This window comes from Taudactylus pleione, unplaced genomic scaffold (genome assembly GCF_031769625.1).
Source record: "Taudactylus pleione unplaced genomic scaffold, aTauple2 ptg000326l, whole genome shotgun sequence".
In the NCBI taxonomy this organism is placed as follows: domain Eukaryota; kingdom Metazoa; phylum Chordata; class Amphibia; order Anura; family Myobatrachidae; genus Taudactylus; species Taudactylus pleione.
This window is the reverse complement of record NW_028284727.1, coordinates 3,324,263-3,348,286: the sequence shown is the minus strand read 5'-3', so window position 1 is coordinate 3,348,286 and position 24,024 is coordinate 3,324,263. Positions and strand designations below refer to the sequence as shown.

Below are 24,024 nucleotides of genomic sequence, written 5' to 3'. Positions count from 1 at the left end.
ACGCAGCAGCAGACTGGACGCACATTAGAGCCTAGCGGGTATAGGCTGAGAGCACAGGGCTCGTCGGTTGGCTGTGGGGCTGGCCGAGACGCGGAAGGGGAAGCGGGCGTTAGCTGATCTACTTCCAGGGCGCTGCTCCGTCACTAGTCAGGACGAATTCCAGCAGCAGACAGCGCCGGTCCGCACGGTGCCCCGGGGAGGTATGTCAGTATCTGCACTCATTACCGCATAGCTGACGCCGGTCGCCACCTCGCTGTAATGCAGATGAGTGTGAGGCGCTGTGAGTGCGTCATTGTTGTTCTCATTAGTGACCCCACCCCTCGGACTCCCACTACTCGGTCATCACCCACAGTGTGTACATTATGCTCATACATAGGGAGAAGAATGTAGTATCCGCAATGTAGATGCTGTACTGCTCCCGTTGTACTGTTGGTGATGGGCAGTTATAGATATAAATTGTAACCTTGCACATAGGTTATTTTTCTTATGTTACGAGGTCTATTTATTAAGCCTTTTTACCCCATTTAGGGACAAGCCAGTTTAACCCAGGTGTCACCAATGTTTTGAGGAACCAGTATAAAGTTTAGGAGCTAGACCATCGTCCCCAGCCAAAATATATGAAAACTTGAATTGACCAACACATATTCCCCATCTCCTTATTCATAGCATGCCCCACAGTGGTGACCCCAATTCATATTCCCCACAGCATTACCCCAATACATAATATGCCACATATAAGTAATGTAATTATCATAGGGGAAAATGTAAAAATGAAGCCAAATACTCACCAGCGGCTATAAGTGATATCCTTGCAGCATGATCGGTCTGGCAACAGGATCTCTCCCAATCTCTGTAGACTGTAGTCGCAGGAATTAGGTAATGCTGCCCATCCACTTAACGATGCGGGGGGCGACGGCACGATTACGATGCCGTCGTCTCCCGCGGGGTGAAGTGCATACACTGAGCGTTCAGACGTTCAGTGTTTGCAGATTATTCATCCCCGAACATGGCAACCTGACGGCAGTCGTCTGGTTGACTGTCATGTTCGGGCGATGATTGATGCTAAAAACGACCAGCGGGCACGTGCATCGCTGGTCGTTTTTAACTTTTTGCGGGCGATTACCAAGTGATGGAGCGATAACGACCGTCGTAATCACTCTATCGCTAGGTTTAATCGCCTAGTGGATGAGCAGCTTAAGAAGGGCTGGAGATCGTGTTTAGTTCTCCACAGTGGGACTTTTGAAATCTGCACACAGCGTCATGACAGCACAATATTCTCCCTCCCAGGAATGGGGATGGGTCCTCATTCAGCATGGCTATCGCTACATACGATAGTCATATGGAGGGGAATTCAATTAGAGGCAAAGTTTTCAGCTGTCTAACTTTTCGCTTCATTCGCCTGTTTCAGAGGCAAATTTATTCCGTTGTCGTCCCCGCTTTTCGCCTAATTCAATTGCAAAACAGGCGAAAACGGAAATAGGCCGAATGCGGAACAGGCGAAAAGTACTGAAAGAATTGGGGAAATCAGTCTGTACCCCAGAAAAAGACACACTAACATAGGAAATCAATGTAGATGTGTACTAATAGCCCTAATAAGACTATTTTGGGTACTTAAGTTATGTAAATTGCTTGCCATCAGCGTCTTTGTAAAAGTGGTGAAGAATGGCATAAAGCGGTATTTTTTTGGTGAAAACAAGTATTCCTGTCAAATTTGGGGTACTTGAAAATGGGTGCTAGCATGTTTTTATGTCTCTAAAGTGAACTTTTTAAAAACATGAAAAAATCCACCTACTGCATGCACCTGCAATCCCCAAAACACCTGACCCATACTTGGGGACCCCCAAGAAGTCTGGAATTGAATTTGGCGAAATTTGCTCAAAAAAAACAGGCGAAAAAGGCTTTTCGCCTCTAATTGAATATGGCCCGTAGTGTGGAGTCTTGTAAGTTAGAAAAAAAATAACCTCTCGTTGCTAGTTTCATCTGCTTCCTCAGGTGATCATGGTGGTGTAATCCAATTGCCAGGATTAAAACCTTAGTTGCCTTAGCGAACAGGTATTTGTTAAGCACTGGTTTAACCCATGTGCCACTGAAATTTCTTGTCCCATAGTCTTGTATGGGAATGATGTGCAAGTCTTCATACGCCTGCAAAATTATTGTGACTGGCGTAGTACTCACTCTGCATTAGATGTTTTGTGTTTTAGATGTAGTGTTTCTTTAAAGTAGAATTGAGGAACTAGTAATTTTATCTATAAATCAATAAAGCTAAACACCCATGGAGAATTAAATAGATCTAAAAAAAAAAAAATCCAAGAAGATATAGCATTGTAAAAATGGAGAAACACTCCCAAGCCCTTTCCTGTGAATGAAAAGGAACCGCTCTAATGGGATGTAGTCAGGATGCCGGCGGCTGGAATGCTGATCGCCAGAATCCTGACACTGAAAGCCCGGCATGGGACTAAAGATAGGCGTCTAAATACCGACGACTATCATTAGCCCCATGCCAGAAATCCCGTCGCCCGGCACACCGAACGTAGGTAAGCTGGGCGTCGGTAGCTGATAGCCATGGGGGGGGGGGCTTAGGTTTAGGCACCCCCAGGGGACTTAGGGTCAGGCACTCCCCCGGGAGGGTTAGGGTTAGGCACCCCCTGGGAGGGTTAGGTTTAGGGTGCGGGGAGAGGGGTTAGGCACCACAGGGGGGGGGGGGGACTTAGGGTTAGGCACCACCCCCAGAGTCTGAAAGTGGGTACACACCTAAAGATTTTCTCTCCAACCAGCCAACTAGTTGATTGGTTGGAATGAAAGTCTGGTAAGGTATGAAAGCAAATGACAATCAGCAATTTGCTCCCAAACGCCGGAGAATGGACAAAACTGTTGTTTGAACAAATTGTTTAGATCAAACATTTAACAAACTTGTCTAACAACCATTTTCATCTGTTTTCTGGCATTTAGGAGCAAATTACTGATCATCACTTACTCCCATACGTTACCAGATTTTCATTCCAACCAATCAACTAGTTGGATGGTTGGACAGAAAATCTTTAGGCGAGTACCCAGCTTTAGGGTTAGGCACCCCCAAGGGAGGGGTGGGGGGGGGGGGGAGAGAGGGTTAATTATACTTACCAGCCAGCGTTGGGCTTTTCTGCTGTCGGGCATTCAGTGTCTGGATTTGAACCGGCGGCTTTTAAGCAGTCTGTATTTTATACCCAACCCCCTCTAATATAGTAATTATCTACTGTCTCCACCATCTGGCAAATTGTAAGCATAGTTGATAGCATATTGGTCACTAGGAAGACTGGTCCAAAGAAACGAGAGAAGAGGAAATATATAGTAAAGTACAGTTTTAATAGGTAAACAAATAATGAATATAAAAAAAGCTTTTGGATCTTAACTTGAAAAAGACCCCAGAACGGGGGTCGAAATGGGGGGACATCAGGCAGCATTTTAAAGGTCTCAACACCTGGTGCAGGATATGACGTGCTAAGTTGATTTCTATACCTGCTGCTGACACCTGCGCTCAGTGCTCTCTATCCACTTTTCTTTACTATACACTAGGAAGACTGACTGCTGGGTAAATTCAAGTCTTACATGAGATGGGCTGTGAACGCTATCATAACACCTTATTTGACAAGTGCCACAAGCATCTACTTGTGGGCCACATTCACTGCACATCTTCCATCTACACCCACTCCAACCTGCTTGCAGTCAAGAAACTAACCCTGGGGCCCCCGCTGAATTTCTAAATGCTGTATGTATTACTAAAAAGTGGATTGCTCACAAGTTTTGATTGAAATATGTAATCTGTCCTTAGTGGTTTTGTTTTTTGTGCCACCCAGTTATGTCACAATATAAATTGGTTTTTATTGTGTTAGTAATATGTTATGACCAATATTAAAGAATCTGCACAATATAAGCAGTGTAACAGGGCAGTGCGCCCTGTGCTGCCACCACCCCCCTGAGCACATGACGTTGTGTAAAGGATGCAGGGCTGCCAGCACCAGGAAGTGCAGCACTGCCCGGAGCTTCCTGAGGACTCTCTGAGCGGTTGTACAGACTGCAGAGTGCTTATCTGGAGAGCGATACTGGCAGCGGCACCCTGCTAGATAGAGGCAAGGGCCGTTGTGCAGTGCCTGTGCCACCCACATTACTCTGTGCGACGGTACCACTTGTAGACCCCTAGTTACCGCTCTGATTATTATATGCGTACTCTTCGTAAGTTGTTTTTGGGAACCCCCTTTGTATTGATTATTATTTTCAGACACTTGCACTGTTGTCTGCTGAATAATGACCTGATTTTGTTTTGTATATGTCTAGGTGATTTGGTAGTATGCAACTTTTTCTGCCCAATATTTGAATAAGTACAATTTATTAAATATTTGTAATGACACCTGTATGTTCTAGAGATTTTTACTTGAACTTTATAAACTATTGTACATGTTTGTATTCAAGTTTTATTAGTGTAGCGACACTGACCATTGTTTTTAGCATTGTCCTGGACTGTTTTGCAAATGTTTTGATAATAGGGTTCATTAGCTTTAAAATAAAGGGACTGATGTTGAATTGACCGAAAGTCCATTTGCAGAATGTATCTTGTATGTTTTTTGCTCTACATATGTTCTGTAACCAAGTGTATGCAATTAGGGCATTGTAGAGTTGTATGCAACCAGAACATCTTTCCGTTTGCAACTGAGGGGACGTAACTGGACTGTAATTGGGCATTCCCATTTAGGCAAAGTTCACAGTGTGTGTCAATGGAAGTGTGGGCTATGCATAGTTTGGAGCACACACACCAGGTTTAGTGTTCATTCCAGCACCTTGCACCTGTCACAACCTGTGCAGTTCCTCTTCCCTGCCTGAGGTGTCTCTGCTCTGGTGCTTCTAGCACTCTGGTCTGTATCTCAGCAATTTGTTGCATCAGCTGAGCATGCTAGAAGCACCAGATCAGAGAGCCACACCCCAGGCAGGAAAGAGGAACTGCATGGGTTGTGACAGGTGCAGGGTGCTAAAATGAACACTAAGTATAGAGCTGGTGCATGTGTGTACTGATAATGATGCTATGAAACTAAACTTATGGTGCATACACACGGTCAGATTTTTCTTCAGATCTGAACGATAACAATTTAAAAAATCCTTCATGTCTGAAGGAAAATCTGACATATCTGACGTGTATGAACGATGCGCGTTCCCGATGTTCAGATAACGATATCTAACATCTGATGTGTTTGCAGTCAGTTTTTGACGATTTCAGTTATTTTAATGCAGTCAAAAATCCTTCGTAGTTCAAATCGTTGGTCAAATCGTTCATCTGACACATCTGACTGTATGTATGCTCCATTACAGATAGGGGCAGTCACAGAGATGTGCGCAACGCTCCAGTATTTCGCTCTGTGCATGCAATGTGGAGCAATTATGGCTGATTTGTGTTCAACTCTGAATCAACCCCAAAATTAAGTCATTTCAGATTAGCAGATAAAGTGCCTGTTTCATTAACTATCGCAACTGCGATTACACACACAGACGGCCGATTGTTGCATTCTGCGTATGCATTGCATTGCGCGAAGGCTCTACTGCGATCGGACTGAGATCGCAGAGTCCACGCAGACCCATCTCAGGGCGGTATTCAATTATTTTAGAGCAGGGGTCTTCAAACTTGGCCCTCCAGATGCTGTGGAACTACACATCCCAGCATTCACTGCACATAGTTTTAGCATGCTGTTATATCAAAAAGGTGGCAGTGCATGCTGGGATGTGTAGTTCCACAGCAGCTGGAGGGCCAAGTTTGACGACCCCAGTTTTAGAGCGTCCGATCTCGCCCAACCAAAGTGCTGGGCGCGATCACGTAAAGTGCCGTTTTGGGCAGCCTAAATGGGTCACTTTTCGCCCCGGGTCCGAGCTGAAATGGTACACCGGCAGCTGATTGCACCTGACAGGAGCAACAATTTAATAGATCCGTCGGGCGCGAAGGGGATAGAAACAATTGAATACCGCCCACAGAGTGATTGACGGGAAGTGAGCGTTTGGGGATGGTCAGCGAAATGCAGACGTGCCAGTGCGTCTAAACGCCATTACAGGGGCGTGCATAAATTAGCCACTGCGATGCCATATGCAGCTTGGGCTTTCACTGCGTGCAATGAAGTTAGCAATTTCTGAGTAAGGTCAGACCTTGTGCAAGTGTGTGTGAGGTTCCGATGGTATTCGATGTTTTCACAGACTTGTAAAGTGTTAATGATGTGTGTAAAGTGAAGTGGGTGTCCTTATGTTAGGCTGTGACGGCATTGCGATAACATTCGTTAGCATATTTTCGCAGTGGAACTACGTGCGTATTCACAGCTGCTATCGCAATAGCGATCCGTAATGAATCAGGCCCCAAGTTATATTTGTGTCAGAATCCTGTTTAATTAGAGCTTACACTTATTGCTTCATTTATGGCATATAGGCTAGACAGGTTATATTGGTAAAAATAAAATAAACTGTGTTCATGTTGGCCAATGGTGGTTAAAGTAACTAGTCTTCCCACTAGGCTGTTTTAGCAGGGCGACACACCCTGCTCGATTTTAAAACTGCAAAATGCACCCTGCCAGTGCCCTGCTGAAACAGCCTGCTGTGTGCTGTCCCCACCCACAGGCTGCATTGTCCCACGGATGGGGGGGGGGGGGGGCTGGGCTGGGGGATTGCGGTGCAGCAGTTACTGTCAATGAATAAATGCCGTGCACATGGCTTCTATTCACAGTAAGGGAAGAGCTAGGGGGCAGCCCAGCATGTGCCCTTTTTACGATCCGGTGCCCTGCCCAGCACCAGACCTAGAATTAACACTAATAATGTACAACGAAAAAGAAGTCTGTTGGCTTAATCTAGTCTATAAAATGGTTTAAGGAACCAGAGAGAATGATCATCCATTGTCCTCGGTAGAAAGTACAACCAAAAGTTATTCTCCAGCACTAATTTTCTAGATTATTTGACCATCCCGGCATAGGCATCTTAAAAATACCCACACATGCAATTATATTATTCGTTTTAATCAAGAACTGTTATATTTATAAACATTTGCATATGTGGCACAATCTGAATAAAACGTACTTGGGAGCCGATTCAATTAGCTGCAAATTGGTCAAAAATTGCTTAAAAACACACTGCCGTGACACTTTTGCTTTCCATTAAAAATCCATGTTAAGTAAATGTGGATTTCACTTTGCAGCTTCAGACTAGGTGAAAAGTAGGGAGCAATCCTTATTTTAAGGAAATAATGTCTGAGCACAGTGCAGTACCCCTGGGCCACCACTTCTAATGGAAAATGGGTTAAATGATGATACGCTTAAATGTCACTATGAAGACACTATAATGTACCCCAAAATACTCATATTTGCTGAAATACACTTGCTGGCTATCATTTCCCATCATTTTATAAAACTTGCAAAAATCAAACATTTGAGACCATATAAGTGCCTGCAATACTTTGCTTATGGTCATTCTACACTGTCCATTTTTTGGGGTATCGGGATGATTCCCTACTCTTTCATGTACTTTACATACGTCGAATACTGCATTGACAATGCAAAACATATGCGACTTGACATTTCTAATTGTGTTACTAGGGGATTTGAAGCTTGCCTAATGAAGATATCTTGCAAAATGTGCATAATGTTAACCCGCGAGCACAGGGCACGGAACCTGAAACTGATTGAATTGGCCCCTTGAGGTTTTTAGTATATGAAGAAAATAGGTAAAAAATTGCATCACAAAGATCACTGTGCTCTAAAATTCTTAAAAGAAAATTATGCGCTCTATGGGGCATATGTATCAAAGCTTGATGTGAGATAACAATGTGAGAGATACATCACCAACCAATCAGCTTCTAACTTACATTTTGCAGGCTGTGTTTAAGAAATGATAGTTTGGAGCTGATTGGTTAGTGATCTATATTTCACAATTTTATCTCACTTCAAGCTTTGATACATATGCCCCTAAAACAAGAACTGATTTTATCACAGTTTCCATCTGGATTAATTACATATGCAGTGTGTATATTAGGAAGATAAGTTGATCTAAAACATGGGTTTCAGAATGTTGTTCCAAAGCTTTCTTCTTTTTCTTTCCCTTGGGTGTTCACAACTATAGTTGAAGTACAAACAACTGGGATAAAGAATGCATATAAACAAAGGAATACCCAGAAGCTCCATGTAGAGGTAAGGAGTAAAAGTATAATGTGATCAAGTCCATTTTCTATACCAATTAGCTTGTTTAAAAAAGTAGCATAGGTAACAGATGTTAAATAAAAAGAAAAAGAGCTTTTTTTTTTATTGGTTATATTGTATTAATACAAGGCAAGTGCATAATATCTGCCCCTAAACTATGATTATGACTAATTTACAATGTTGGTTTATGCATTAGGGAGATGACCACTATCTAGTTTCTAACATGCTTCAGTTACCCCTTAATACCAAATTTATAACCTGGATTATTGCCGGGGCTTGGTGTCAAAGGGTCATTCTGGGTTGTGTGTCCTGGGAATCCGGCCCTGGTCGCTACCAGGGTCGGACCCGTGTAACGGTGCGGTGTGAAAAACGCAACCCGTGTGATGCCTAAAATGAGCTGATTGCCAGCTGTGGAGAAGTTACAACGCACTTTTTATGACCATCTTTGTGAGCCTGAAAAACGTACGTTTGTAATGACACTCGTTTTGCAGGGCTGACACGCTTTCATTGTGAATGGGATCTACCCAGGAATAGCTTGGTCCAAGGTGCAGTGTGAAAGGGGTCTAACCCACTTGTGACACAGGTTGAAACAGTGTTCAAAAACCCAGGTCGGACCTGGCATTTTGGTATGAAAGGGAGTATTTGAGAAATGATTGGATCTTATCCAATTTGGTCACCCATGTACAGCTGCTTGCAAAAGTACACAACCCCTAAAAGGATTATCTGTATTACAAATGACACAGATTGTTCCAGACAGTATTTGTATTGCAAACCAGTTGGTTCTTAACCACTTATCAGGAATTGCCGGGTCTTTTAATCATTTTATTAAGTTGATAACCTCTATTTTAGTGGAAAAAATATGCACCTAGGGGTGTCTAGCACCACCCTGTGGATGTGGTGTTTAGCATTACTCCCCAGTATCATTTCCCTGTTGGGGTAAGTTCCTACAAGGTTTGTAAGACCAATTATATTTTCTGAGAAATTAAACGATCTTGATCACATCTGATTTCCAATGTACACACTACTGAATTATCTTTCTTCTGTCCTAAAGATCGTTTCATTTCTCAAAATCATGGATTGTTTGTCAAATCTATTCCGAAGCCAGTGCTTCATTGCAGCTCAACAAAGTGTCAGAAAGAGGACACAACCAAAAAATATATATAACAGGTGCTAGTCAATATAAAAATTTATTAAAATACATCAAAATAAACAGGAAAAAAAGAGAAAAAATATATATATTTTATATATTAAGTATATAAATAGGAAAAACAATTAATATAAACTGTAAAAAAAAATCACCATACGTAAGGCTAACACAATACACACTATCCAAAAAATAAATCTATCTATCTATCTATCTATCTATCTATCTATCTATCTATCTATCTCTTTAAAAATACAAATCTGCCTAAGACTAAACAGTCATCCTACTTAAACACTTGATTCTTAATGGCGTTTATTAACTATACCGATGGCAGCCTAGATTTTGAGAGTGTTGTCATATATGTACTGTCCAGAAAAAATAAAAAATGTATATACGTGGAAAAGCACAGAAAAAAGAAAAATGAATAACTGAAGATGTTCTTTCTTAGGACATCTAACTTGCGTATGCCATAATTAGGAATCCAGATCATACAAATAAATTCAACCCCATTAGTGTTGGGGATAACAGTTCATGGAGAGTAATTTCAGCAGGTGTGCCAAAAAGATTGATTTGTTGATACTTCCCAGAATAAGTAAATTAAAAAAGCATGCATGCAGAAATATATGTATAGCAAATGGCGTCCAAAGGTATAAGTCTTACGTGATCCCAGAAACATTTGCTATATCAGAATATGCTGATCATCTAACCAGCCTGCTGTCTAGCAGATTCTGAATCACGATGATGCGGTGTGCAATATATATGTAAAGAGCCCCCACTCAGACAGCAGAGGAATTGGCTATATATCGGCCAACTTTGTGTATCCATCACATCCAGAGACTTAGTAATGGATAGTTGGATGTACAATAGTTGTCACCTTTTTGCCTTGAAACTTACCCCTGTCAGCTGCCCCATGGATCTGTGTGTGTAATTTGCTCTGATTATTGCACCTGGTCTCTCATCTGTCTGTGAGCACTGCTAGCCCTGATTGGAATCGCAGGTGTGGTTCTGATTCTCAGAGCTGCAGAGATGAATACTCCCTCTGCATGTTGTGCCTTCCACCACTCAGAATGCTACTGCCACACCACCTGTCCGTATCCACCAATTGCTGCCAGACCCAGGGTATATATATCCTCCCCTGATAGCATTCTGGGCCTGAACATCTCGTCTTCCCGTGGTGTATGGTTCATGCTGTTTCTGCATTCAACTATATCCCTGAAACCTGCTACAGCAACCCCTGGTGCAATCCAGAAAACCTGTTACAGCTGTACCTGGCAATCCAGTAAATCTGCTGGCAGCATCCCTCGGTGCTTCCAGAAAACCTGCTACAGCTAAACCTGGCAATCCAGTAAATCTGCTGACAGCAACCCCTGGTGCATCCCGAAAACCTGCTACAGTAATACCTGGCATCCAGTCGTCCTGTTACAGCAATACCTGGCCTGTGCTCTGCTGCTAGTCCTACTCTTGGTTGGTCCCTGGCACTCTGTAAACCTGCATCGTGTCACCCTGCCTTGCTTCCTGCTGTGGATCAACTCCTGCCCCTTTTACCTACCTACTCCCTCCCTGAACCTAAAATTCCCAAACCTACCCATTCCTTTCTGAAACCTGTTATTCCCTATTATCCAATCCAGCCTGCACCTGAGTTCCAGCCTTTGTCATAGAAATTTCAAATTACCCTGTTTAGCCCTCATCTCAGCATTACCTGACTTCACTTCAGCCATTGTCACATTCCAGTCCAGAGTCAAGTTCCAAACTCATCAGTTCAGTCCACGTTGTTCCAGTCCAGAGTCAAGTTCTTAGTTTATCAGTTCAATTCAACAAGTCTTCCTGCCGGTCCCTCCAGTTCCTGTCATTTATCATCAAAGGCAGTTTTCACTGCTACACAAGTCTTGTAAATAGAGCTATCTACATTATCTGTGATTCCAGTCATGCCGGCCTCCGTTGAAACCCGATCACCACCTGAGACAGGTAACTCGCAGACACCAATTGTGACAATAGTCCTGGACACACAGGGGATCACCAAAAACAACACACCTTCTCCTGCTTAGATTTCTCTCCACATCAGCATAGTGATTAACTAGTTTCTCCGACTCTTTTGGTTACTCAGCGGCTTCCTCAGAATCTAAGAGGAACCTCTTGCGCCCATGGACAAGGAGGACCTGTCATGCTCCTTGTTATCCTCTATGCTCAGGATGCAGCTAGAGAAGAGGCACAGGGTCAGCTCTGGGAACCTCAGTCAGCCAACAAGCATGGTGAATCCTGCTTGCTAATTTCTGCAACAGACCTGTCAAGTGCCATAGATCCGTACCGACCTCACAAAAAGCATAGATCGTCCCCCCTCGGTACACACCTTAACAATGTTATTGAAATCTTCTCATTGTTTTGAAGAATGTTGTGCAGCAAGCCAGATCAGATTTGCAGATTCGGCTGCCTTTTGACTGTGATAATTGACTGTGGTTACTGCATACACACTGTGCAATAATTGGACCGGACAGTCGATTATTGCTGATCGGCCTGATTATTGCACAGTGTGTATCCAGCTTTACACTGGGAATGATTTTTGCCTATTGATCCTTGCAGATTTGCTTCAGGTTGGTTGGATTACGCTTATGGACTGCAAGTTTCAAATAGTGCCACAGATTATCAATTGGATTGAGATCAGTGCCTAACTGTAGTAGACTGTGGCTTTGAGACATGGATGAGTCCCAGGCGAGACTGCCTGATGGTTTAAAGTGCCTACTTAAAGACTGCTGCTTTAAACCATTGGGCAGTCTTGCACAGGACTCACTGATGTGTAAAAGCCGCAGCCTATTACATTTACCCCATAGACTTAAATTTTTCTTTTTGTAGTACATTCATCCTTCCTTCCCCTTTTTTTTTTGTTCAACCACACCAGTGTTTCTTTAGCTTTGTGCTTAGTTCACATTTCAGCATTACAATGATCCCTTCTCCCAAGCGTTAGTTTCAGTACCCCAACAACATGGTGCTGCGACCCCCATATTTCACTGTTGGGATGGTGTTTGTTGAGGAATTGGTAGTGTTTTGGTTTGTGCTATACATAGCGCTTTGAATTGGAGTAAAAAAACACCATTTGTGTCTTATTTGACCACTAACACCTATCACACGTTTTAGCTGGTAGACTACAGACCTGCTTTGATGAGGTTTTTCTTCAGTAATGGCTTCTTTCTAGCTACCCTCCCATACAGACTAGTTGTATGCAGTGCTCTTGATATGGTTGACTAGTGCACATTCACTCTAGTCTCAGCCACTTAACTCTCTAGGCAGTGCCTGGGTGGTATGATACAGCTTATATTTCCTCACAATTGATCAAACAGTGTTCAATGAGATATCCAAGCACTTCATTATTATTTTATAGCCTTTTCCTTGTACATGTCTATAAAATGTGACTTTTCTTAGAATGCTCTTTTGGACTTCATTTTCATATGCCAATTATTAGGGCAATATCTTTCATCTATGTAAACTTGGAGCTTCACAGCATCAGGTTGAACAAAATAATTTTCAACAAATAATTGAGTTTGTAAATCTACTCCCAGAGCCTACCAGTTTGTAATAGAAATATAATTTGCAATACAGACAAATCTCTGATGTTGACTTTTTAATTTGAATACCTTTTGCAAGCCACTGTATGTGCTAAAATTGGGTAACACCAGTGGTGTCCCTCCACTAGGTGACACCCGGTGTGGTCAGTAGAGTAGTGTGATGTGGCCTTGCGGGTAGGGGGTGTGGTCATGCAGCCTGAACCCCCTTTCCTATTTAGTCTCTCTGGGAGGTCCTGGAGGTGCGGGGACTGCGCCCCGGGGGCCAGTCTGAGTGCAGTGCTGGCTACCTCACCATGTCAGGAGCTGAGTGCTGCACGTAATGCTACAGTGCAGCACCCGGATCCTGTCACTGAGGGGGAGTTGGCACTTTGGTGTCACCCCCTCAGCCGGTGACATATGGGTGCGACCCGCACCCCCCTTGTGACTCCACTGGGTAGCACATGTGTCCAGCTTTAAACTGGAGAGGGTTGGTGAAGATAAGTGCTCATGCACTTCTTCTCTTCCTTCCAATAAGCGTTTTGTCGATTAAAATAGCCATCCAGATACAGAATGTTATGTTAGAATTGCTGTAAATCTTTCGTTATCTCTTTGGGTGTTTAATAATGCTGCAAAACATAGATTTATAAAGGGTAAAAGCAATATAGGCATATGATTATACAGATTTTAGGGAATATTGGCTGAGACAAGTTTATCCAAAGATCACCAAAGGTTCCTGATAATCTTCATGTTTCAGAACAGTACAAATCCTTTCTGTACGACTAGGAAAAATATTGTCCAGATCCTGTATATTCTGCGGAAATTATGCTTTCTGGCTGATTGTAGATGATTTGGAATGCCATTGGGAGATATTCTCAAAAGTGAAGTTAAGAAATAAAAATGCACAAGGCAAAAATGTGATATACAGTCAGGTGCATACATTTTGGGACATTGACAAAATTTTCATATTTTGGCCTCTATTCACCACCACAATGGCTTTGAAATGAAACAAACAAGACGTGCTTTAACTGCAGACATTCAGATTTAATTTGAGGGTAATTACATCCAAATCAGGTGAACGGTGTAGGAATTACAATGGTTTCTATATGTGCCTCCCACTTTTTAAGGGGCCTAAAGTAATGGGACAAACTAAACCATCCTAAATCTAACTTTCACTTTTTAATACTTTGTTGCAAATCCTTTGCAGGCAATTACAGCCTGAAGTCTGGAACACATAGACATCACCAGATGCTGGGTTTCATCCCTGGTGATGCTCTGCTAGCCTCTACTGCAAATGTCTTCAGTTCCTGCTTGTTCTTGGGGCATTTTCCCTTCAGTTTTGTCTTCATCAAGTGAAATGCATGCTCAATCGGATTCAGGTCAGGGGATTGACTTGGCCATTGCATAACATTCCACTCTTTAGCCTTAAAAAACTCTTTGGTTGCTTTGCAGTATGCTTCGGGTCATTGTCCATCTGCATTGTGAAGCGCCGTCCAATGAGTTCTGAAGCATTTGACATGGAATATGAGCATATAATATTGCCCGAAGCACTTCAGAATTCATTCTGCTGCTTTTGTCAGCAGTCACATCATCAATAAATACAAGGGAACCAGTTCCATTGGCAGCCATACATGCCCACGCCATGACACTACCACCACCATGCTTCACTGATGAGGTGGTATGTTTTGGATCATGAGCAGTTCCTTTACTTCTCCATATTCTTCTCTTCCCATCACTCTGGTACAAGTTGATCTTTGTCTCATCTGTCCATAGGATGTTGTTCCAGAACTGTAATGGCTTTTTTAGATGTTGTTTGGCAAACTCTAATCTGGTCTTCCTGTTTTTGAGGCTCACCAATGGTTTACATCTTGTGGTGAACCCTCTATATTCACTCTTGTGAAGTCTTCTCTTGATTGTTGACTTTGACACATATATACACCTACTTCTTGGAGAGTGTTCTTGATTTGGCCAACTGTTGTGAAGGGGTTTTTCTTCACCAGGGAAATAATTCTTCTATCATCCACCACAGTTGTTTTCCGTTGTCTTCCGGGTCTTTTGGTGTTGCTGAGCTCTTCGGTGCGTTCTTTCTTTTTAAGATTGTTCCAGACAGTTGATTTGACCACACCTAATGTTTTTGCTATCTCTCTGATGGGTTTGTTTTGATTTTTCAGCCTAATGATGGCTTGCTTCACTGATAGTGACAGCTCTTTGGATCTCATATTGAGAGTTGACAGCAACTGATTCCAAATGCAAATGTCACACCTAGAATCAACTCCAGACCTTTTACCTGCTTAATTGATAATGAAATAACGAGGGAATAGCCCACACCTGTCCATGAAATAGCTTTTGAGTTGATAGTCCCATTACTTTTGGCCCCTTAAAAAGTGGGAGGCACATATAGAAACCGTTGTAATTCCTACACCGTTCACCTGATTTGGATGTAATTACCCTCAAATTAAATCTGAAAGTCTGCAGATAAAGCACATCTTGTTTGTTTCATTTCAAAGCCATTGTGGTGGTGAATAGAAGCCAAAATATGAATATTATGTCAATGTCCCAATATTTATGCATCTGACTGTATATTTTTTTTTTTCACAAAATTCTCAAAATGAAGCCATTGGTATTAAATACTTTTATAATAGTCACACTAGTTTTTTCAGAAGTAAAATTAAAGTTGGGGGTAATTGTTTTGCGCACCCCATGCTGAGCGTCTCTACGAATAGGCACCCGACGCAGCAAATCAATTGTTTCTTTGTTCGGGCTCCCATTAGTATTTAACGGGCCTAAAATCACAATTGAATTGCTCCATTGGGCTACCAATCGTATAGACTCCCAGTGGTGGGCGCCCAAAACAATTGAATCTCCCCCTGAGAATCTGTTTGTAGGTATTATATAATCATTAAAGTTTACTATTGAAAATATGGTACAGCAAAAAAATTGTTTCAATACCTGTCTCCATCTTAAATTAACTTTTTTCTTGAATGTGTTCTAACACTTTACACTTGTAATGCCCATCGGCAACATGTCCCACATAATTACATATAGAAAATCACCTGAAAATTGAAGTATTTATTGGCCAAATATAATATTTAAAAAAAACTCTGAATACATTATAATTCATTGGGGTCTCTGAGGCGTGCTGTACTGTGTCCTGACATTTTTTTCCCTACTTATCCCCTACTGTGGATGTGTGAGCTAAAATGCGTTTTTGAGACCTGTTAACTTAATACAGATTTCTAATTGAATTGCAACATTTTGCGGCAAGTGGTTTTTAACCTGCGCTAAGCAGTTTTTGGCCAACTCCTAGCTAATTGAGTTATCCCCCATAGTGTTGAGTTTATAGGTATGTGTTTAATATTTTGGGTGATTTTTTATTTTTATCACTACTATTAATCATTTATTGTGGTTTCAGAATATTTTCATTATTCGTTTCAAATATAACTATAAATGAAATGTAATGGGGATTCACTTTGTGTATCTACCTGTATTAATACACACATTCTGGACCTGATGCAGGGCTGGAAGTAAATCTGGTGTATTTTGCTCCAAAATCATAAGTGCGCACTTGCATGTACCCTAAACTGAGAGTATAGATGTGCCTGGTAACGTGTGGTTTCAACTATGTCCAACTTTGCATACCCCACAGTTTCGATGACATGCCTATGTGATAACACCGATATAACGCAGTTCTATAGTTGTTAGCCCAGAGCATGCACAGTGTGAAAATATACTCCGCAATTAGATGTATGTTCAGCTTTGCATCTGCTTCTCTGTCCTTTTATTACCTGCAGTATCACTTCAAAGATTTCTACAGTGATAAATATGTCATCTAGTAGTGGTTAAACTAATTACCAGTGTAAACCAATATATATCCGATGTTTGCAGATCTGTGCATGTGCAGATCTGTTTTTGCAACGTAGTTGATTGACAGCATGCCAGGGCGAATTGGAGAGGTCTTGAAATAGAAGGGTAAACACTGCAAATATTGACTCTTTGCATAAACTTAATGTTATTTGTTATTCTACTATATAAAAGCAAAATTTTGTCCTTCTGTCTTTCTATACAAATCCACAGTTTACAAGCCGAGATCATGAAATTTTACATACGAGCGTATTAAAACATGGCGGAGGCAACTAAAAAAATTTGAAATCTAAATTAATTACTGTTCATTTTTAATTAATTAAAAAACACAGTTTTTGCATAGCATTCGCCCTCTACAGGTCGGGTGCGGAATTAGAAAAGGATTTAGCTTATCTACTATTTTTTCTTTTCTATCTCTATGATCTACTATATAAAAGCGAAAATGTTTCCTTCTGTCTTTCTATACAAATCCACAGTTTACAAGCCAATATCTCTCATGGTTCTACACCTAAAACACCAAAGAAGAATAAAAGCATTGTCCTGTTTGGTTTATTGTTATATGCAGATTTGGACACCATTCTTCTTGGGCCATCTGCAAGGTCAATAATAAAAATATTTAATGTTTTTGTTTAATTTCATAATTTTATTTTATAACATGCATTTTGCTACATACTAAGGAATTATGGAATTTTATTCTGTAGCATATAATCTAAATCTCTGAACATCATTTACTATGTTGTTTACAGTACCTTTTTTTTTTTTTTTTTAAATGCTGTATGAATTTATAACCACTACTGAAATTAAGCCAAGCTTATGAGTCTGACAATATAGAAAAGAAAATATGCAGCGCTGATAATAGATGCAGTTTAATATAAATATAAAAACAATACAATCATAGAAATAAAAACATATCAAAATGTATTTTTGTGTGGTAATATTGTGGATCCACTGCGATAGTAGATGGAGGTCCAAATAACAACCTCATAAAGCATGCATAATATCCTATAGGCACTATTGCTGCAGCAATATACTGGATGGGCACTGATGTAATGTCTCGCAAGGTAACTTGGGATATAGTTGTAAATCCAACAATGGGAAAGATTTTACCAGCTTATGTCCAGATGAAACGAGGGTCCCAAAATTAGCGATGGTATCACACCGGCGAACATCCAACGCACGGAAAGACCTCTGAAAGATTGATGCTGGAACCAGGGATGGCGTCCCAAGTTGAGAAAACTCCAATGCAGTTCCTGAATAGTGTCCAAATGATGAGTGCCTGATAGGAAGAACCACCAACGCGTTTCACTACTACCTTGAAAAGGCTACCAGGTGGTAGTGAAACGCGTTCGCCACAATAATTGAGTTTAACCAGCAGGATTGGCGTATAATATTGCGAAATGGGACCCTCCTTCCCAATACTAAAGCATATTAAGGCTGACGTTTTGTGTTTTAGGTGGCTACACAACTTATTTATATATGAACCTTATACTTTGATTTCAAACTACAGGGTATTTTAATGACTGCAAAATGTATGAGGTTTTCATGGTTAAATTTAAAAAAACAGCAGACTTGTTAATAGTCTGGGAGTCCATTTACTTTCATTGGATCTCTGAAGATTTAAATGGAACATGTGGAAATAGTTACAGATTTATGGTTTTATATCTTTTTGTCATAGCCAAAATTAACTGGATTATTTATAATCATTGATGTATAGAATTTTGTTGAATATTGACCGTTTGGTTATATTTTCCAATATGCATGATTATTTAAAACTCACTACATGTTCTAAGTGGAAAAGGATGTAGCTACTGTGATTGATGCATTTAGGGCATATATTGAACTGTGAATACATTGTATGCAAACAATTTCAACATTAGCAAATGTATCTTTAAAAGGCTGTCATAGGAGAGTTAATATACTTTAGTATTGGGAAGGAGGGTCCCATTTTGCAATATTATACGCTAATCCTGCCGGTCAATCTCAATTATTGAGGAGTATGTAAGATTAATATTCTAACCACAAAGAAATTTTATGTTTAAAAGAATTATACCTTTTTTATGCCCTTATGATTTTGTCCAAGAGGGATTGACTTTTAGTTCAATGTTATTTATAGAATTCTTTTTTTTTTCTCATGTATTTTAAGCAAGACTGTATTAAAAGTTATGCTTTAAATATTGTCAATTGCACATATGGAATCACTTTCTGTTAATTAGCTCAGCTAAAAAATTTTTGGAGTACTAAAAATACACACACAGGGAATAACCGGGATACAGTCTGTCACGAACCCAGGCTGACTCGCAGATACAACAATCTGGATCAGCTGGTTGTGATGCCGGCGCACCGCGGTCACTTACCAAAATACACGGTTCTTCTGCCACCACGCAGACTGTTCTCCGGAGGTCTGCGATCTCCCAACAGATTAATAATAAATCACATTCAAATGACACACAAATATGTAGCATGGGCCTATCCAGGCACGCAAGTTCAATAAGAATCACGGAGAATATGCTAGATTAAATGTGTTTAATCCAAAAAATATTTTCAAGGCTTAGTTACAAAAATATTAATCAAAATGACAAACAGATTATAATGCAAATATTCTCTTACAAAATAAAAGAGAGAAATAAATCCAAGTCCCTAAGACAACTTACACTAAAGTTCTTAGCACTGCTGATGGGGTGGGGGATCTCACCCACAGGAATATCCTGATGCACTCCCAGACCTGACTGTCTGATCCCCAAGGAGTGGACATTGAATGTTGGATGGTATTCTCTTTTTATACATCCCTAATTCTTTGTTCATACTTAACAGGGTCTCCCAATCAGGTCAGCAGGGTTTGAGATTAATAGATTTCCAATACAGGGTTACCTGGCCAAACTAGCAGGGTCCCTGCTTTAAAGTTAAGTGATGATATAACTCACTCTTCAACTTCCACCTTCTAGACCTATAGTAAATACCAGAAGCCTTATCTCAGCCTCTATAGCATAACCTGAATCTTTTGAAGTAGGGCACTGAAGTAACAGGAGGTCTGGTTCTGGGATTATGATCTAAAACACTGACTTCAGGGGTCATAAAAAGGGAGAGTTGGTCACACATGGCCTCACACTGTGAGGGATATACATCATTTGGTTACCTGAAAACCATTCACTTGCTAATTCCAGCCCTTTCTGATCTGCACACCAAATAGCAATGGACATACCATGTTTATACAGTCTATAGAACTAAAGGACACACAGTTATATAACACTCCTCAAATCACAGGACATAGATCATTATCAACCCTCTTCCTGGAATGCCTATCTTCAAAAGAGGTGGGGTAATACCTCAGCCCTTCTAGACACACACAGTTCAATTAAAGGACTTCATAGTTCACAAAATATTATTTCTGGCGATTATTCTTGTGATTAATTGTCACACAGTCAAAATGCCAACGGCCGGGAGGCCGTCTGTCTAAAACCCAGCGTCGAAATTCAGACACGAGACTAAAGACAGGCGTCAAAATCCTGACGCCGAAATCTAGACAGACTGCTTCCCGAACTAAGGTAAGCTGAGCAGTGTTAGCGCTTAGCCGCGGTGGGGAGGGTTAGGTTTAGGGACCCCCGGAGGGGACTTAGGGTTAGGCACCACCCTGGGAGGGTTAGGTTTAAGGGGAGGAGAGTTTAGGCACCCCCGGGGGGAGGTTAGGATTTGGCACCACGGGGGGAGGTTAGGGTTAGAGAGGGGAAAGTTAGGGCACTAACCAGCCCCAGTCGGGATTTCGAGCGTTCGGACTTGCGGCGTTGGAATTTAGTCAGACGGCTTCCCGGCCGTCTGCATTTCATACCTGACCCGAAATAACCTACTGGTACCAATTTACACTGATAATTGGTTAGACCACTACTAGATAACGTCACCATTTTCACTGTAGAAATATTTGAAGTTCTATTTAAGATATAAAGAGACAAATTTGTTCATTAAAACAAGCATTTCCACAATAATGAACCTCATTTGATATATGTAGGAAATTAATAATGCAAGAAAGGAAAATATTCTGCAATTACATTAATGATGAATAGTAGTGATACATAACAAACATATTTCTATACTCAACACTTTGTATATTTAAAAAAAAAAAAAAAAAAAAAGAAGATTTAGCTGTTTTTAGATGATAGCTATAATAAAAGATCTGAATTCTTCTCTACCAGGTCAAAAAAGCATCTGTTTATTATAAAGTTGTTATATTTCTCAGACTGTGGTGCTAGTGTTCTATTTTAAATGGGGTAAAACAATGAATATGCATGCATTAAGGTATTGTTTTTTTTTTTTTTTTTGTAATTTCAGCTGTAGTGATTTTTAATACCAAAACTAATAACCTTTTTTTTGTTCTCTTAATAGGATGGCTGGTTGTGGTGAAGTTAGCCACACTGCAAACATGTTGCCCACAAATAAGAAGTTAGGAGAGGCTTGTTCCAATGGCACACCAAACCTTGCAGTCCCTGAATGTGCTATATGCCTACAAACCTGTGTGCACCCAGTCAGTCTTCCTTGCAAGCACATTTTCTGTTACCTGTGTGTGAAAGGAGCCTCATGGCTTGGACGGAGATGTGCCCTGTGTAGACAAGAGATCCCTGAGGATTTCCTTGACAAACCCACTTTGCTTTCCCCTGAGGAACTGAAGTCTGCTAGCCGCGGGAATGGGGAGTATGCCTGGTACTATGAAGGAAGAAATGGTTGGTGGCAGTATGACGAGAGGACAAGCAGAGAGCTTGAAGATGCCTTCACAAAAGGCAAAAAGAATACAGAGATGCTGATTGCTGGCTTTCTTTATGTAGCTGACTTGGAGAACATGGTGCAGTACAGACGAAATGAGCATGGACGACGTAGGAAGATGAAAAGAGATATTGTAGATATACCAAAAAAGGGTGTTGCTGGTTTACGACTAGACTGTGATGCAGCTAATGTAAATTCAGCACGTGAAAGCTCAGCAGATGGTGCTGACAACATTGCAACACTTGGAGCTTCATCAGGTCCACCAACTGCTGTTTTACCTGTTAGACCTCTCACAGCCCTTGGTAGCCAAACTGCAAATCCTGCCCTTCCACATTCAGATGTGAGTACACCACTTGACAATGTATTTTCCCAACTTCAGATTGGAGATCTTGCAACAGATAGAAATAACATAGGGGAAGGCGAGGAAGGACTGCCACAACCTGGAGGCAGAGTATCATCTCCTGATTCCATAGCAGATGACCTTGAATCAGATGACGGCAGTAACCAAGAAATTGTTTCACTGCAACAGAATGCATTTCTTGTTCAACAGAGACACACGGTGATAGGGGCTATACAGCCGGCAGTACCAGATCAGGCAGCTGCAGCAGCTAACGGTGCACAAAGTACCATTGTAAGGTCCAGGAGACCTGATGGACAGTGCACAATTACAGAAGTGTAAGTGATTGATTGAGGTTCCTGTGCTTCTAACGAGCCATGTAAGATGTCACTGCTTTAGGATAGAGCTCAGACTTGGATAACTTGTTTGAAAAATGGTGAAAATATGATCCCCTAACATGAAGTATATCTTGAGTTATTTCAGTTTAAAGCTGGAAGGTGTAATTATAAATAGATAACTGAGGAGACTGAGTTGGCATAGTCTGAATGCTGAGTTGACCTGCAACATCGTATTATATTCTCTTATTGGCACTAAATTAAAAGGCTTGACTCATTTAAGTCAATGAGATTGAATATTCCTTCTTTTTATTGCTGTTTAGTAATACACCACCATAAAATAGGGGACACTTATGAAATTGGAAAAAGGAAAAACACTTGTGATTATGGAATTGCCAGATAACTGAATGTGGACTAAAAAACTAGAAGCAGAAGTTATCCTAATTGTTATCCCAATGTAACTTAGTCCACTCAACATAGATTTCCCTGCTCATTTGCTTACTGGTCTTATGAATGTACATTCATATGCAAAAACATTTCTGTTCTTATTCCTACTACTACTACTGTCGTCACACTCCCCTTCTCCCCTAGTATGGGATGACACCAATATACAGTCTTCATATTGTTCAGCAGGCCCATTCAGCAAGCTTGAGGCGTTTCTCTTACAACTCTGTCTTTTTATATGTTTGTGTGTGTACATGTGCATTTTGCTTTGTGATATTTTTTTTTTATTCTAAAGAATAAGTCTACTCTATAAATGTAAAATAAAAATCCATCACACAATGCTAAATTAATAATGGTTGGGCTTGACAGGCTGCTATTCCATTAAATGTGTTAATACTTAATGCTAAATTCATATTAACTCAAAAAGAATCCTATAACTAATTTTGTAGCTGTTCACCTTGTCACTGTCTAGCTTGGCATGTCCCCTAACCTGTTCTCATTGTGTGATGATTACAGTTCGCTTTCCACTGAAGAATTACATTAAAAACAAAGTTATTTTCCCACTGAAGCCCGAGTGTATTTCAATTAACTCTGCATGAGTTTGACTGCAAGAATGTGATGAAAGGAACCTAAAATTCCAGGAGCTGAATAAATGTGTAATTTAATGACGTAGCTGTAAGTTTAAAGTAACGTGGTTTAATAAGCAAATGACTTCCATATTAGATCAACCTTCCAGCAGCATATGTATAGAGCTAATATTGTTTTGACAATTTTTACACCTTTTTCTCTTCTTAAATTTTGCTGTCTTGTCTGTATTTAGAAAGTATCCCCTTCAAGTTGTCTTGTTTTTGTTACAAGATTTGTAATTTAATAAAGATTACATTTTACCAGCAACAGCCTGACTTCTGTACTCCAGTCATTGTGTAGTAGTGGAACAGAATTTAGTGAACATTCAGAGCTGTATTTTGACAATCGCTGCATGCCATAGCAGTATGGGAGTCGCCACAATAGTTCTAGCAGATATAAATGGGTCTTCAACCTTTGGCCCTCTAGCTGCTGTGGAACTACACATCCCAGCATGCCCTGCCACCGTTTTGATATAACAGCATGCTAAAACTGTGGCAGGGCATCCTGGGACCTGTAGTTCCACAGCAGCTAGAGGGCCAAAGGTTGAAGACCCACGCTCTAAGGTAACCAGTAGGCTATATACAATAGAAGTTAGCAAACAAAGAATTATGTTAGAAAGTATCTAACAAGTGAATATATGCAGTGCATTCCAAGCTGATTGTACACACACGCATTTACAATAGTGTGTGTAACAGAAATACACAAAATAAGTGGTTTTGTTAACTTACTGACAGGAGCTCTGATGAGAAAAAAGTAAAGAAAACCCTCTCAAAACACGCACATTTAATTTATAGTAATATTGGAG

At 40.8% G+C, this 24,024-nt stretch overlaps 1 protein-coding gene across 2 annotated transcripts; it reads left to right on the top strand.

Moving 5' to 3' along the window:
* RNF146 (ring finger protein 146) lies at positions 1 to 23,481 on the top strand. Of its 2 annotated transcripts, XM_088443059.1 has the most exons (3): positions 2 to 200; positions 8,113 to 8,180; positions 21,102 to 23,481. In XM_088443059.1, the coding sequence occupies exon 3, from the start codon at positions 21,103 to 21,105 to the stop codon at positions 22,153 to 22,155; it is 1,053 nt and encodes a 350-aa protein (XP_088299185.1). In that variant the 5' UTR covers positions 2 to 200; positions 8,113 to 8,180; position 21,102; the 3' UTR covers positions 22,156 to 23,481. The 2 variants fall into 2 exon arrangements, with proteins under 2 accessions (XP_088299186.1, XP_088299185.1); XM_088443060.1 differs by lacking the exon at positions 8,113 to 8,180 and having other exon boundaries at positions 1 to 200.
* Positions 23,482 to 24,024: the final 543 nt, after the last annotated feature.

What these genes read in the sequence shown, in the direction of transcription:
- RNF146 (XM_088443060.1), top strand. Translation starts at nt 21,103, where the DNA reads ATGGCTGGTTGTGGTGAAGTTAGCCACACTGCAAACATGTTGCCCACA.